The sequence below is a fragment of the Lissotriton helveticus genome, chromosome 5_1 (assembly GCF_964261635.1).
Source record: "Lissotriton helveticus chromosome 5_1, aLisHel1.1, whole genome shotgun sequence".
Lineage (NCBI taxonomy): Eukaryota > Metazoa > Chordata > Amphibia > Caudata > Salamandridae > Lissotriton > Lissotriton helveticus.
Window position 1 is genome coordinate 1,996,907,742 of NC_136065.1, and position 15,931 is coordinate 1,996,923,672.

At 44.2% G+C, this 15,931-nt stretch overlaps 1 protein-coding gene across 1 annotated transcript in view; it reads left to right on the forward strand.

Moving 5' to 3' along the window:
- The first annotated feature begins 1,044 nt into the window (after window positions 1-1,044).
- Window positions 1,045-15,931, forward strand: part of LOC144756150 (E3 ubiquitin-protein ligase TRIM39-like) — a 367,398-nt gene continuing 352,511 nt past the window's right edge. The window contains exons 1-2 of the mRNA XM_078645727.1: window positions 1,045-1,458; window positions 11,404-11,499. Coding sequence (XP_078501853.1) covers window positions 1,045-1,458; window positions 11,404-11,499 — 510 coding nt within the window. The remainder of the gene's footprint in view (window positions 1,459-11,403; window positions 11,500-15,931) is intronic.

A 15,931-nucleotide genomic window follows, 5' to 3' on the forward strand; every position in this document is an offset into this window, starting at 1 on the left:
ACTACACAACACAGGTTTTACCTACCTGAACAGCTGCGTGCAGATCCACTTACACACCGAGCACCTCCACTCAGCTGGACTCAATCGACGTGCCTGTGCAAAGGCAGAGCAGGGTGCTGTGCTTTCTCATACATCGCTCTTTAATTGTGGAACAACAGAACAACTCCCCACATCACATTAGTCTCCTCAACACTTTGTAACTTCCGCAAGAAGCGAAAGAACCGGATCTCCGAGTAAGACCCCTCAAGCCAAGCACCACACACCTGTTAAGGGCCAGGATACCCTAAAGGTAAAGGGTGATTAGGCACTATAAAAATCTTCGAAGAATCAATTTTACTTAGCTATTAGCGAGACCTATTGGCTTTATTAGTCAGTGTGTGTTCTCCATTGATTTCCCACTTCAGAGCGCAGACACTCCCAATATAAAAAGGCGCAGACACTGCCAGGTAAGTTGTTGACGCTGCCCTCACAGAGTTAAACGCACTGGTGGCATGCAAACCTCTTTAAAGGCAGTCACACACACAGGTGATATTGCAGATGCTCACAGCACAATCCCAGACACCACCAACTACAGAGCTGACAAGTGCTCGATGCCGTGTATGACACCTTCAGGTCTGTCCTTATTATTTAGACTGCAGCGCTTTGCAGTCTGGAACTTGTAGTTTTACTGTTACCATTCAACGCCAGCGTGCGAAGTGTGTTTTAGTAAACAGTCTAGAGGCATACACTGCTTGTTATGCAGCAACGACTCCCACTTCTAGATGTCTACAGCTTAGACTCAGACACTCCCAGAGCAGACCCCCACTACAACCCAAACATTCTGGGGTCACCTACAGACACAGCACATTATCTGAGGACACTCCCAGCTCACCGCAGAAACACCCTACTCTGGTGCAGAAACTCCGAGGACACCTTTATATGCATGAGAAACAGCCAATGAAAACAAACCGAAATGCTCCAGTAAGATGTATGAGGAAGTAAAGACAGACCCTCCCACTTCACAAACTGGGAGAATCGAAACTTAACCTCGGCTCGTATAGGAACATGGCTGCAGCAAACCAGCTCCGGAGTCTGATGGAGGAGGCCACGTGCTCCATATGCCTGGAATATTTCAAAGACCCCGTGTCTGTGGAGTGCGGACACACCTTCTGTCAGTCCTGTATCTCTCAGTGCTGGGAAGGGCTTCAGACAGACTTCCTCTGTCCTGAGTGTAGAGAAACGTCCCAAAGTAAGAAACTCCGATCGAACAAGAGACTAGCAAACATGGTGGAAACCCTGAAACATCTTGACGTACAGACTGTGACCCCCCGCGATTCGATTCTGTGCAGAAAACACGAAGAGAAACTGAAACTGTTCTGTGAAGATGACCAGGAGCCCATCTGTGTGGTCTGCAGCATGTCACGTGATCACAAGCCTCACTCGGTGCTCCCCATTGAAGAGGCTGCCCAGGAATACAAGGTATGTGTGTTATAGAGCTGGGGTAGCGATAGGGGCATGCAATACCTGGCATTAGGCAATATCCTTTGATTTTACTAAAATAATATAATATACTATACTTACTCATACGGGCTTTTTACTTATAGGGTCTTTCATCCAGCCATGTTCATCCATTGGTCTGTTATTGTGTCTTTCACATTTTTCTTCCACCCACTATGGCATACAGAACGGGGCAAGGGATCAGCCAACATTAGCCACTGGCTAACTTAACTGTGAGTGACGGCATTTTGCTCTTTCACAAAGACAACTTCTGCACACAGTGTGAGGGGTTTCTATGACAATGTGTGCTTTTTGAGTCCAGCCTGGAGGGCAGGACTGGACTGGGAACCCAGAGCAGCCCTGACAATTTTGATAGAGGAGCCCCCCTGCTGCTTTTGTTACTGGGGGCGATATAGCAGCAGTGCTGCAAAATGCGCCCACCAGCAATAACAAGCATTGGCATAGCCAATAGGTCTCGCTTTTGGGACCTTATAAGTATTTAGTTAAGCAGCACAATATCCATGGTGCAACACTACCAACTGTTGCATGGCTAAACACTTATACAGTCCCAAAGGCGAGACCTATTGGCTATGCCAATGCTTGTTTTAATTGAAAATGACTTGAGAGGATGTACATTAAGCCCTAATGAACTAGCACCATAATTTATCATTTTCTTGTGCTGGAAGAGCATGTCACCTATTTTAAGACTTTCATTTAAAAATAACTGTTTTATGCAGCTGTGATCTTTTGCACATCATTGTATAATATGGAGTACGCGTACTACAGCAAGAAAATAAATATTTCTCCCATACACCTTATCAAACTGCCACTCATTGATGTTCCATCACAACTAAAGTTAAAACAAAACATCTTAAAAAAATATATATTTTCTTGTACTTTTAATATTGGCGTTCTAGTGCAAAACAGATAAACATACCTTATGTTTACACACAACTATAGTTTCAGCATTATCAAAAAGTGCTGATGCACTGCTTGTTAGTGATCCTCTGTATCTACAGAGGCACCACGGAGTTGGTAATTTACATATCATTGACGGTTTCAGAGTTTTCATATAATTTGTTTATACTAAAATGTATGAAAATGCTTTATCTACCTTTATAGAAAGCAGCCTTCATGTTTGCGAAGGTAAACTACTGAAATTTAAATCTCAAGCTGCTCCTCTTTTAAGTGATTATTAAAGTTACCACTATAAGCACTTAGCAATCACAAATGTTAAGATTTGAAGCATATAATTACTATAACTAGGAGTTAATCCTTCCTGTAATTTCAAGTCCTATGCACTGATAATTTCTTGTTTGAAGAAAAAGTAAGTCTGTTAATTGGGCGTTTTAGCATGTAGGAATAATTTGTGATGGTTTGCAGGAAGGATCTAGTCATGAACTCTGCCATAGCTGGTGTACACGTAGAAGTCATCTACAATATGCACAAATTGGAAATGAAATCTGTATACAGTTTCTTATTTCAAACTACTATTATAATTTGCTCTGGAATACAGTCCCCCCCAGCATCACAAAAATCAATTAAACTCTACTAAACATCAAAACTGGAGATTACACAACTCCAAAAATATTAAATGTTTAAAATTGTAACTTCTTATCTGCTAAGACACAAACTCCTAAATATTGTTGCTGCGGGTCTTCATACCCCCAGCTTCACTACTAATAAGTGCAAGTACGTGTCTGTGTTAAATTAAGCTTTCACTGAAAGCCGTTGTCCCGAATATTTTGAAACAAACATGCATAAGGGGGAGCGTTTCTTGAACTTGCCTGTTGGGGAGCCCGGGTGGAGAATTGCCCTTTCACTTGCTGGGGTCGCCGCCTGCCTCCTGCTGCCTGCTCCCATTTCCATCTGGGGAAGCGCCGGCCGCCGCGTGGAGTGCAGGACAGGGGACTGCAATCCCCAGCAGCCCACGGGAACCACCTGACCACACCACAGCGCCTGGAGGCGCATAAAACTAACGACAGTCCTGCAGAGAGGGGGGAGCGTTTCTTGAACTTGCCTGTTGGGGAGCCCGGGTGGAGAATTGCCCTTTCACTTGCTGGGGTCGCCGCCTGCCTCCCGCTGCCCGCTCCCATTTCCATCTGGGGAAGCGCCGGCCGCCGCGTGGAGTGCAGGACAGGGGACTGCAATCCCCAGCAGCCCACGGGAACCACCTGACCACACCACAGTGCCAGGAGGCGCATAAAACTAACAACAGTCCTCCCTCGCGGGACGCCGGGCTAAGCCCGGGCAAAGGGCGGGCCCTCTGTTGCCCTCAGAGGCCAGAAGAGGTCGGGTCGGAACACCCATCCTGGTCTTCTGGGACTAACGTATTGAACTAAGGTACACTTATCCAGAGGCAATTTATTTATTTAGAGGTTGAAGACGAAATTCCTTGCCCTTTTTAAGTAACCCCTCTGATGATCAGGATACCCACTGGTCCCATACATAGGAGTGTGCTTTTGGGTCACAAGCTAGTTGCATCATGACCCCTAAAGGGCCCCCCAATCAATCTTCTTCTCAGGGAGGGTCACTCAAGGGGACACTGGACTTGTACATAACAAGGGTAACATTGGCCATTGAGACAATAGAACACAGCCTTCCTAATGATACCACATGCTGTGTACGATCCCCTTCGAATCCTACTGACTCACCTAACTCTTTACTATTTAGGGAACTCAATGCAATTTGCAATACTAGGTACATACCTACAGAGCAGGGAATTGAACAAACCGGTTCCCCAACGTCCCCTACGGATTTTGGAAGTCCCGAGCCTAGGAAATCGTATCAATCCAATTAAAGTCCCCTGGAAATTTTTGACGCACTAATAGATAAATCTACCATTCAAGCGACAGTACATCCCCAGGTCGCTTCCCAGAGCAGAAAACATAAAGGTATGGACCATAAGGGGAAACCAGCGAAATTCCAAAAAACAAACTTAAGCCCCCCCCCCCCCGGTTATTGACACCACCATCCTTGAGTCACCCAAAGCACGTCAAACACCGGAAACCCCTGTATCCCTCTTACCTTCTATTTTGCTGGTCCATCTAGAAGAACTGGTTAAGACCTTACTATCCCAGCTCATTGAGAGGATAGAGAGAATTGGGGAAAAGCTTTCGAAAATAGATGAAAATACCAACCCAAAGAAACAATCCCAGAGCATAGTTGCTTCAAATAAGCTTGACACCAATGCAAACAGCAACATAGCTCAGAGCCAGCTACTAGTTCCCGTACCAATAGCTTTTCAAAGTAAGGATGTACCCAAAAAATCGACTATGGCCCCTAGCTCAGCTCTTAGAGCAGGGCTAAACAAAGTAGAAAAGGGTTGTGAGTGGTTAGCTGCCATCAATACATGTATAAACTTACCACCGGAGGCAGCACCCTATGTGTGTGTCTTCTCGGTAGTGCCTAAGCTCACTATTGGAAAAATTGAAGGTCAACAGGACCTTAAAAACAAAGTACAGTTTTGGTTGACGAAGAACAGACCTCTTCCATTTAATATCGACGGAAGAATTCTAAATGTGAGAAGGGTGGTGTGGATAGGTTTCTGACTCAAGACTATAGCCGCAGACCTGGTAATTGTTAATTTTATGGATAACCAGATCGTCCCATATCTCCATTGCTGGGAGCCACAAAGAGAAGATGGGCCAATAGCAACACGGGAATTGTGCGATTTCTACCCCAGAACTGCGTATTTTCCACCCACAAGTTGGAGTGTAGAGGAAAACCACTGGGTGGACAGGAGGGGCCCTGTATCGATCAGCTACCAGCAGATCCCCACATATAACCACCAAAACCTATTCTCTGGCTTAGATATGGTGACCCGATAGGACAAGGATATTGCCCCAACCAGTAATTATTAATGCACAGTTATTATTCCTTCTGTATGATGTACAATATCGCTATGCCAAAATGTAACGAACCTCAACTTTTGTTTTTAATTGCTTTTCCTTTAACTTGTAATTATTTTTTGAGGTGTTGACTGTTTATTGTTTGATCGCAAGGAAAACTGATCTACATTTTTTGACTTTGGGCCATATTTTAATGTAAATGAATTTTGTATTTTGTATGCTTTTATGGTTATTAATTTTAACCGAATAAAGTAAGACTATGACCTATGGCATAAGGGTATTTTGTGTTGGAACCATGTGGTACACTAGTAACGCCTCTACTGCAGTGGGCCAGTCTTAAAAAGTACGTGCACTTTTTGGAGCAAACCATAATTTCACTTATCTAGTAAATAAATCTCAAAACAACATAGCACAATTAAGTCAAAGTAGATGACTCTGTCAGATGAGACAAACTCAGATCAAACAACAACAAAAATGCCATTTACCAAACCAACAGCAGTATGAATCCACATCGGAGGGTAAACGGTGTAAAAGACTATCCATTAAGAGCAGTATGCCACGCTAACCGTTGCTACAATAGACCTCACACTCCAATGTTTGCTCTAATATTCAATAATGTACTCCAATGATTAAATAGTACAGACATGTTAACTTGTGCCCTTTATAACCAGTTAAAGTTTCTGTAGTTTAACCCCTTCGATGCTGGCCCGTTTCCGCCGCTGTGCGGTAAACAAACGAACAGGGCGGGGCCGTGACGAACCCCAGCCGTCATCCGCACACGAGCACCGTGGAGCGTGACGGCTGGGGTTCGTCACCAGCATGGAAGGGGTTAAGAGCATTATAAATGGCAAACTGGTGGACTGAAAATACAAAAGAATCATGTACCACACCCTTACAGTATATATTATAAACATTTTTTAAGGCATGACATCTTGGTGACTTAGTTTTTTCATAATTCTTCAAAACGATTACTTTGTTTTGGGACATTTTACTTGTTTTCTGTAAGCAATAGATCACCATTTTCATTCTTTAGTAGCTATTCTTCGTTAATTCGATCAATGGTTGTCCAATTACTTAAAGCAGTAAGTACAGAGAACTAGATTTAGCTGGTAGAAGTTTGAAAAAGTAAAAACACAACACTTGTGTTATCTAACCACACGCACAGAGTGCGACCCACGCAGCAAGTGGCAGTGAGAAAGAGCACAAATACTTTGAGTTGTGTGCGCGCGAGGAAGGGGGATGGGGATGGGGATGGGGGTGTGGGTTGGCCGAGCCCTGGAAGTGACGGCTCGTGTTGGCACATCTACACGCCAATATTTATGAATTTCTTCTCTTCATTCCAGAAGTCCACCGTTAATGGATGTAAACGCGCAGCCCTTTAGTCCCGTGTCAGGCTAGTTCTCGGATCCAGTTTGACTTCAAGGAACTCTCTGAATAGTCAGGTGCTGTTGCACACAATGGCAGGCTGGACGCAGGAAAGCAAAAGTGCTTATGCTTAACACGGAAGGGCGGGCGGTTAGGGTTGTCGCAGCCCTGCAGCAGGAGATGTTGGGGAGAGACCCGTTAAAGTGAAAGTGATCGCGTCAAGAGGCGGAGGGAGGTGCGCGGGCCTGTGAGCATAAAAGCAAGCTGGTGGCCTTTGGTAGCACTTGAAAAAACCCGCTTACTAAATGTCTCGCTAGATCAGGGCATGCGCTGGATCTAGCGAGACCTAAAAACGCCCCCTTGTGCTGCAAATTCGGCCCACATCCTTGCAGCCTCCCGGGGAAATGCCTGATGCTCGCTACGGGCAGTCCTGCCCTGCTGGAGGGGGTCAGGATTAAGCACGTTCACCAACAGATGCTGTAAGGTAATGACCCTTCCCTTGACCCCAGGTGTCCAGGCCGGGTAGCTGGGTTACCTCATGTCCTAGAGCGGTGCAGACATCACATTGATTCTCCCAGGCAACTGGCAGGCTTTGCTCTTTAATGCACAGTTCGGTATCTTTGCTCCAAAGCAAGTACGGCGATCTCCTTGCAGGGCCGTCCATCAGTTCTTCATTAACAAGGACCCACCCCTCACGTCTGGAAGAAAAGTAGCAGTGGGGCAACACTGAACCTCTGGATCACAGTCCTTTCCAACTGCACTTGTGTGCAGTTCTGTCATCCTGGAACAAGATTGTGATCCCCAGTTGTCAGGATGAGGACTAGTCAATCAGCTCTCCTACAGCATTCTCTTTTTCTATGGTGCTTCTCCAATCACAGAGTGCTTAGAGTGCGTCTCAACTTCGCAGTCTGATATGTGCCCTAAAAAGTGAGAAGGCTTCATGTGAAATCTTGTACATGTTTGTTGGAATCACAAACTCCTGGTACCAGTGCTATGGAAGCTGTGGTTGGTAAATGTCTACAGTCGACCATCAGAAGATCTGTGTGCACCACCTGGAAGATTAGTGCCTCTTCATCTGTGTTCATTCTACTCTCTCTAAAATCCTTCCCATTGGATTGCAGAGGTGGCTGCTGCTGGCATTCCCAAAGTATGAATAATCCCAATAGAGACCAATAGGCAACTATTCAACGTTAGAAGTAACAGCCCTTTATAAATTCAATTTAGGGGCCAGATGTACTAAGCATTTTAACGGTTCCAAACACTTCTATTTGGCATTTGTGACTGTTACATTTCATTTTCAAGGGGACTAATCCAATTTTAGGACTCAGAAAAGTTTTCCTGACCCCTAAAATGCGAATCTAAATGGATACCGATTTGGTATCTGGAAAGGGCAGGTTGTAGACTTGCCTTCCAAATACCATTATCTTATGTATTGAAGTTTTCCGACCAACTGGTTGCAAAACATTGAAATTGTATACACACCTAATTGAAGCTGGTAATGCATTCCCAAATTTGAATGTAAAAAAAAGTTTGTTGAAGAGTAAGTAGGCAGTGTTTCAGGGGACCACTGCCAACTCTAAAACATTAAAAAGAAAAAAGTACAATTTTTTTTTATTTCCTTTAATGAAACTGTGCTGCATTAAAAAATAAATACATGTTTGCTCTATTGAAAAGCATTCACAGACATGGTGGTATGCTGACCCCAGAAGGCCACCATCTCTGTGAGGGCATCCAGATGACCTACCTCATTAATATTCCTGAGGTAGCTTAGATTCGGACTCACTAAGGATTCAGAATTTTTAGTACGACCTATTAGTATAAAAATCGGTTCTTAAAATTGTTTACTTCTTGCAGATTTTGACCAGTATTTTGTGACCAGTAAAACTACATCTAGCACTAGATTATTAGTTAACATTCTGTTTAAACAATATTTATTTTTATTTGTTATATCCACCATAACCACATACTATTTTTATTAAAGAAAGTGTGTCTCAATATTCACTAGGTTTCATGTAGGATGTCTGGGGAATTAGCAGTCCTAAAACAAAGGTGCTCCATTTCAGTAGTTTTCACAGCTAATTCAAGCACCTGGACCCACCAACGATGAAAAAGTCTATATAAGGCAGGTCATTGAAAAATAAATGGCAGCCACATTGTTCACTATCTGCGTCCCTATCCAACTGCAGATTTATTCATTAAAGCACTTTTGCAGTAGTCTGTTGTCCCACATGGTGTAGTACAGATGCATACTAAAAATACTTAAAACATGTACACCAGTGATTGTGTACCTTTTGACTACTGTGGACCCCCACTTAATCATCACTGGACATTTGGGACCCCCACTGAATTATTAATGAAATCCGTGGACCTCCACTTTGTCATTATTGTAATCCAGGAATATTAATTTGTTAATATTGTTTAATTTTGTAAGTAGTTGTGTACCCCTTGAGTAGGCAACTCCAAGGGTCCAGACCAGAGGTTAATAACCACTGATGTATACCACTCTTTAAGACATTAAAAACAATAAGAAAAATATTATAGTAGGCAGACTATCAGATGGCATTTGCTCACAAGCATACTTTCATTATAACCAAGATGCATTTCTAGAGTTTTTTTTTTATAAAAGACGTAAAGTCCCTAAGATCCAGCTTCATCTTAGGTAGGTCCTGACTCCATCTTAGCTTATGGAGCCCGCCATCTTCCCTATCTTAGACACTGGGAGTCGCCATATTACCTGATGTCTTCAAAACCATTGTCATGTCTGCTGCTAGACACAGATGTTGCCCGACGTTATCGATTTTAAGAACTGTGGCAGCTCCAAGTCATTCAATCAATGACATAGATACAACATCTGATGCAACACCAATCTGGGACAAATGTCTACTTTTCACAATGTCAAGGTTAAATAAGAATATTTACAGACATTTAGCCAAAATAGTTTAGTCTAAATTAATGTCCTTTTACCTTATATGTTCATAAGGAAACGTCTGGGACGCACACCTTGAAGCACATAATCTATGTGAGACATTCCTAAGCTTTAAAACTTTATAAATAAAATAAATATGTCCGAAATTCTAATTTCTGATAAGAGTTAGTATATATAGCCCACTTTACCACATGTCAGGCGATTTCCTTTGCCCATTTTATCGCCCACAATTCTGCCTGTGAATCTGCCAAATGGTCTCACCTGCTGTCAGCACACTTCACACTTTGCAAATGCTACATCTCTCCTGAAGCGGATAAAGCTATGTCCCGGAGGAAGACCGACTGACTGCTACTGCAGCTTGTGTTTGCCCTTCGTGGGGAACTTTATCTTCACACCTCTGCTGATTAAGACAGCTTTTGCTGTCAACAAGGTATGTTATGCTTCTCTTCCCACTAAGAACCTCTAGACTGCAAGTTGTTCTGCCTTCCATGCTTCCTTATTATAGTATAGAAGTATATGTTAGCCTGTTAGGCTCTAGATGTAATTTTAAACATGTTAAAAATGATCATTTTATTCTTGTTACTTATAACATGTCTTCTTGCTGTTTTTATCATAGTCTGTGTCGTTGTTTTAGATGTACTGAGAAACAGTCTGTTCCTGTAGTAATAAATACGTTGCCTTAAAAGTTTTCATTCTTCTTAGTGGAGTGTGTGTGATACTACGAATAACAAGATAGGTTGGTTACTGTTACCATGGTGCCCCTGATCCATTTATGGGATTGTTAGTAACTCAAAAGCTGCATCTCTATTTCAGTAACACATTGATTAGTGTTATGCGGAGCTTTAATACCCTGTCCTTTCAAATTCTTCATGGTGCATTGAAACCAAGTGGATGGATAAGCACCCCTTGTAGAGTCATGACAGTCGTAACTTACGCAACAATAACTTCACTCTCCATTTTGCTTCACACATCATGTGTACCCTGGCAGGGGGACCCGCTTCACACATAACATAATGTCATTGGCAAATGAGATACAAAAACTGCTTCAGCTATTAGGCATGTTACTGTGGGTATGACTACCTACTAACACAAATTTCATCACTGTGTTGGGAAGAGTTGCTTGCTAAACTCCGTGCAGATTCTGGTTTCTTTGTATAGACTATCTTTACCTTAGAAAATTGTGTGCTTAGCCCTCGGTAGAAACACACCATTACCTCATAGAGCCCTGCAGCCAGAATCAGTAACACTTGGCTCTTGTGGGCAGTGGGTGCAGACAGTGGCATACACTGATAGCGCTCTGAGGTTGCAAGGGGTACAGAAGTGGGAAAGGGAAATGTCAGTGAGTCTGACCACGCCTGAGAAAATCTGTTCCAGTGATTGACGATATTCAGAACTATTGTGCATCAAAGTTATTTCACCATTAAATTCACCATGGGAGTCCCCTTTCGGGGAGAACATGCCATGTGAGATGTTTTCCCAGAGAGCCAAAATAAGATGCCATCAGAGTTATTGCCAGGTAGTATACCCTCGAAGTTACTTCCTAAATAGCACACTATTGGGGTTAGTGCCCTTGTAGTATGTCCTCAGCTGTATTGCCCTGATAACATGCCTGGGGCATCTTAATGGATCTTTGGCAGTTGTCTGTGGTCAGTAACAGGCTACAATATTGTAATCAAAGATAAATGTAGAAGAGGTACCTCAGCCTCTGAAGGATAGTTGTACATTGTTCTATGTTATTATAAAACAATATCTGTATGGCTTCACAAATAGACTTTCTTCTTTTAGGAGAAGTTTCAGAGTTATCTAGACTGTTTGAAGAAGAAGCTGAATGATTTTCTCGAACTGCTTCGCAAAGAAGAGACGAAAGTGAGACATCTGGAGGTAAGAAAACAGAAATTGATACACCAGTATTATGGAAACAGGAAACCAAACATTACCTTGCTTTATCAGTTTCAAACAGAGCCACAGCATTCATGTCGGGGGTCGGACCTGTCTGAGTTAGGGGCGTCCTGGCTACGCTTTGAATCTGCAACCTCCATGAACATAGAAGCATAATGTTACTTTAAGGACCAGGGTTTTTCCAGAGTTTTTGTTTTGATATGTTTTATTTGTATCCCTTATTTATGCTTAGCTACCTCCTGGAGGGGCAGTAACCACAGTTAAAGGGGTGATGGGAACAAGGGAATCATTAAAGTGTATTGCTACATGTTTAGGAACGGCGGTGTAGTCTCTAGTGTAGTCTATAGTTTTCCTCCTGGTATTTGATGGATTTTCCTATATGTGTAGTTTGACAGTGGTCACTGGGATGGTCTGCATTGCTCGAGCTTCCACTGTAACATCCGTAATAATAATGTTTTACAATAATATATCATTCAATATCAACAGTGTCTAATAATCAGCATTAATATGGTTGAGGCAGTCAGCCTTTATCAGTTACTAGTAGGTGCTCGTTGCCATATCGTTGGAACAGGCATTGAACTCTACTTAACAAAAGTGGAATGTATACCAGGCTGTGTTCAGCTATTTCAGTTTGTCTCAATAGCAGATACAGTCCTGTTCTAATTGCCTCATCTAAAACCTCGGTAGGGAGTAGGTGACATGCGGTTCAACTTCTTTTCTTAGCACCTAATTCTTAAAAGAGTGGAGACTTAGCTGTCGCCTTCCAACCACATCGATTTTGCATTCTTGCTTTGCCCACCCGGTAACCTGCTTAACACTCTCAGTATCAACCTACTGTGCAGTGCTTGTGTTGTCTGCTGCAGCCATGACTGAGAGGACTGGCCTGCACCGTACCATCTGACCAGCAAACCCATTCTCCTTTTATGTTTCTCGTCCAAATCCAGTTGTGGGTCAGTAGTGCTACTGCTACATAATAGCACCTTTATCCACCAGAGACAGAAACATACTTTGCACGACAGAATGGTCACCCAGAGTTAGAAGGGCAAGCACGTCTGCACCCCTCAGTGCCTGGACCGTGCTTAGTGCCAAAAGACATGTTCCTCCCCTCTCCTGCCGCTACCCCGCTGTGATCCTCTGTGCCCTGAATAACAGCCATTGCTCCACTTGCTGCTGCTTCACTGCATCAAAAAAACACAGAGGGCTTCCTGGAGGGTCCATGCTCTAACCCACACCAAACAGTCACTGGAGCTGTAACGACAGCACCAAACACCACCGCTCTCTCTCACACAGTCGGCAATCACCCACACAACACTCCAAAACTCACATGCATGTTCCACAACACCCACTCCTTCACCAAACACGCCACAGAGATCTGGGATCTGATGCACGACAACATCCAAGGCCTACTTTTTCTCAAAGAAGCCTGGCTGAAGCCCTCATCGGCACCTGACATCACCACAGTGACCCACCCCCTCCACATCTACGAGATTGTTAGGCAAGAGAGACTTCACAAGCCCAAGGTGAAATTGCCATCATCCACAAGAACACCGTTGGCTGCAGCACTGCCACAGCCTCTGACATGGAACACCTGCCGATCAAGCTCCATATCACAGCCAACTTCACCCTAGGCAGCATTGTCATCTACAGACCGCCAGGACTGCACACCCACACTGTGACAAACTTCATCGCACCACTCACCTTCAACACTAGCAATTACATCCTACTCAAAGACCTGAACTTCCAAGTGAAAGACCATGCCTGCCCCCAACTCAAAAGCTCTCATCAAAAAACTTGGAAGTGTGGGCGTCACCCAACAAGGAAAAGGGACCTACCCACGTTGCCGGACACCTCATGGACCTTATTGTAACCAGCTTCAACAACAGCAGAGTTGATGAGCCCACGCCTGCCTTCTGCAAAGACCAAACCTTCATCAAGTTTAGCATCCCTGTTCTGGTTCAATGCACATACATCACCACCAGACCAGCCTGCTGAACCTCAAACAGCATTACTGACAAGGACTCGAGCACTGCTCTCAATAACCACCAACCGGTACACAGTAACAGCCTTCCTAAAGCTATCCAGAAATTCAACAATTGGATCACCTTCTGTGCTGACTCCCTGGGCCCCCTCAAACACAGCTATTCAACAAGATCAAGACCCCAGGCCAGGTGGAGGGAACTAAGACTGATGAAATGGCACTAACATCTGGATCACAAGTGTATAATGAGCCAGGACGATGCAGACAGAAACTACCCTGAGACGCTACCACCAAATGATCCTGACCACCAAACATGGTGCTCTGGTGGACCCCAAAAGAAACAAAGAAATATTCACCATTACTGTTTCTTTTTGTTTTGTCCATGTTCACCTCTGACCATAATAATCACTCCAAACGTCTGTACTGAAGAAGCCCAGGAAGTAGATGTACGAAGCAGCGACCATGCAGGTACACCTACATACAGGACGGTACTGTCCCAAACGGGTAAGGTCACTCTCAAATTTGGTCCGGTATTGAATGGCAGCTGCTAGAAAAACTCAAGGAAATGGAAACGAAGGGGCCCAACGCAGCCTAAAGAGATCCAGAGAGGTATAATCATGGGGCAAGTTTGTCGAGATTGCAAGACCCTATTCCATTTTCTCCCGCCTCTTTATCCAGCTATCTGAATCGAAAGTTCCAAAGGGCCTTCTTCCTCTTGGATGGGTTTCCCCTCAAATCTAACTTGGATGTTGAAATTAGGGATTCTAGCAAGTCAGCGTGCTGGAGGTGGGGGCGGCGGGGGGGTATTCCACCCACCTACATCAAATTTCCCTTCTTGTATGGCATAGAAAAGAAATGATCTTGCAGGACCTCTGATTTCGTCGGAGATGCCAAAGATAATCATAGAGAGACTTAACTTGACTTGCGACCCTAGGATGTTCGGGAAGGTATTACTGACATTCACCCAGAATTCAGTGGCGGCTGGTGACATTTGAAAGTGGGGAGGCGTAAAAGTTTTGAAGGTGTGGTTGATCGGCATCCGAGTGCTTCAGTGCGTTGGAAGACTGGGGTCGGTGTCTATAATGTACTTTATTCCCATTTGTGACGGGTTGAAACAGCATTGCTGTAATTGTATGTGCACATCTCTGCACCTACCGTATAAGCGGAATTTCTATGGAAAATGAAGTACTTGGCGAAAGTTCCTATATAAACGCCTCCTTTTAGTTATTGTGTACACGTATGACATTTTCCTAAACATGCGTAACATAGGGGTAAATGTGCATATTTTTTAATTTGCACAGAAAATAGAGTCTTTATTCAAATACCTGATGCTGTGTGCCAGCCAGATGGCAAGGTAAGTGAAGAACGATGCGAGAGGTTCGCTGCACTCCTGGGTAATGGTAAGTGAAGAAACATGTCGCACCAAACCGCATCATCCAAAGCATACTTGGTTGCACCGCAGGCTGCATCTGCAGATTCACTGCCCAGCCTTTGTAATTTGTATTTAGGTCGAGCAATTTATTGCTCGAAATCTATTACATGTGACCAAACTCTCTTGAACAAGCCGGATTTCCTACAATGCATGTTGTGTACTGGAGCGTAAAAGCTTCCCCAGGCGCGCGCTTGGCCTCACTCACACCCCATATGCCTGCTCCGCCTCCCCCCCCACGCCTCGCACCAGACTCCCACGCCGCTCGCCATATGCTCGTTCCCTCCCACTGGCAGCCTGCGGCCACTGATCACAGTAAAGGCTTTGATCTATCTCACACCCCTCTCCCACCTCCTCCTCCCACTTGCTCCTACTGACCATGTAAACGGGACAACACTGGAACAATGGCTGCCTCGCCAGGAATGGCCTTCTGTCGACCCCTTCTTACATCCTCCAGACATGGCTGAGGCAGCTTCTTCCTGCAGTTTGTTCTTTGGGCGAGGGTATTCCTGGGTGTGGCAGAGCTGCATGCAGTGTAGGACTGAAAACTTGGCTTTTTACCCTTTAGTTTATGTCACTCTGCTGTTTAGGATGTTTTTAGTGGTTATGTTTTTTGTTAAATGAGCTGCCAATAAAGCACCGGGACACTCCATTGGAGTAGCTGTGCGCTATATAAATCAAATGTAACATAACATAACATAACATGCACACCACAGCTTCACCTTGCTTTGTTGTATTTTTGCATTGTTAATGTTCACATTTGTTCGCAATTCGCCATGTGCCTTTCGTTTCTATCTCACTCTCTTCTACCCCTTCACTGTCTTGGCCTCTCCATTCTTCTTCCTCTATTTCTGTCTCACTCTCTCCTGCCCCTTCACTGTCTTGGGCTCTCCACTCTTCCTCTATTTCTGTCTTACTCTCTCCTGCCCCTTCACTGTCTTGGCCTCTCCACTCTTCCTCTATTTCTGTCACACTCTCTCCTGCCCCTTCACTGTCTTGGCCTCTCC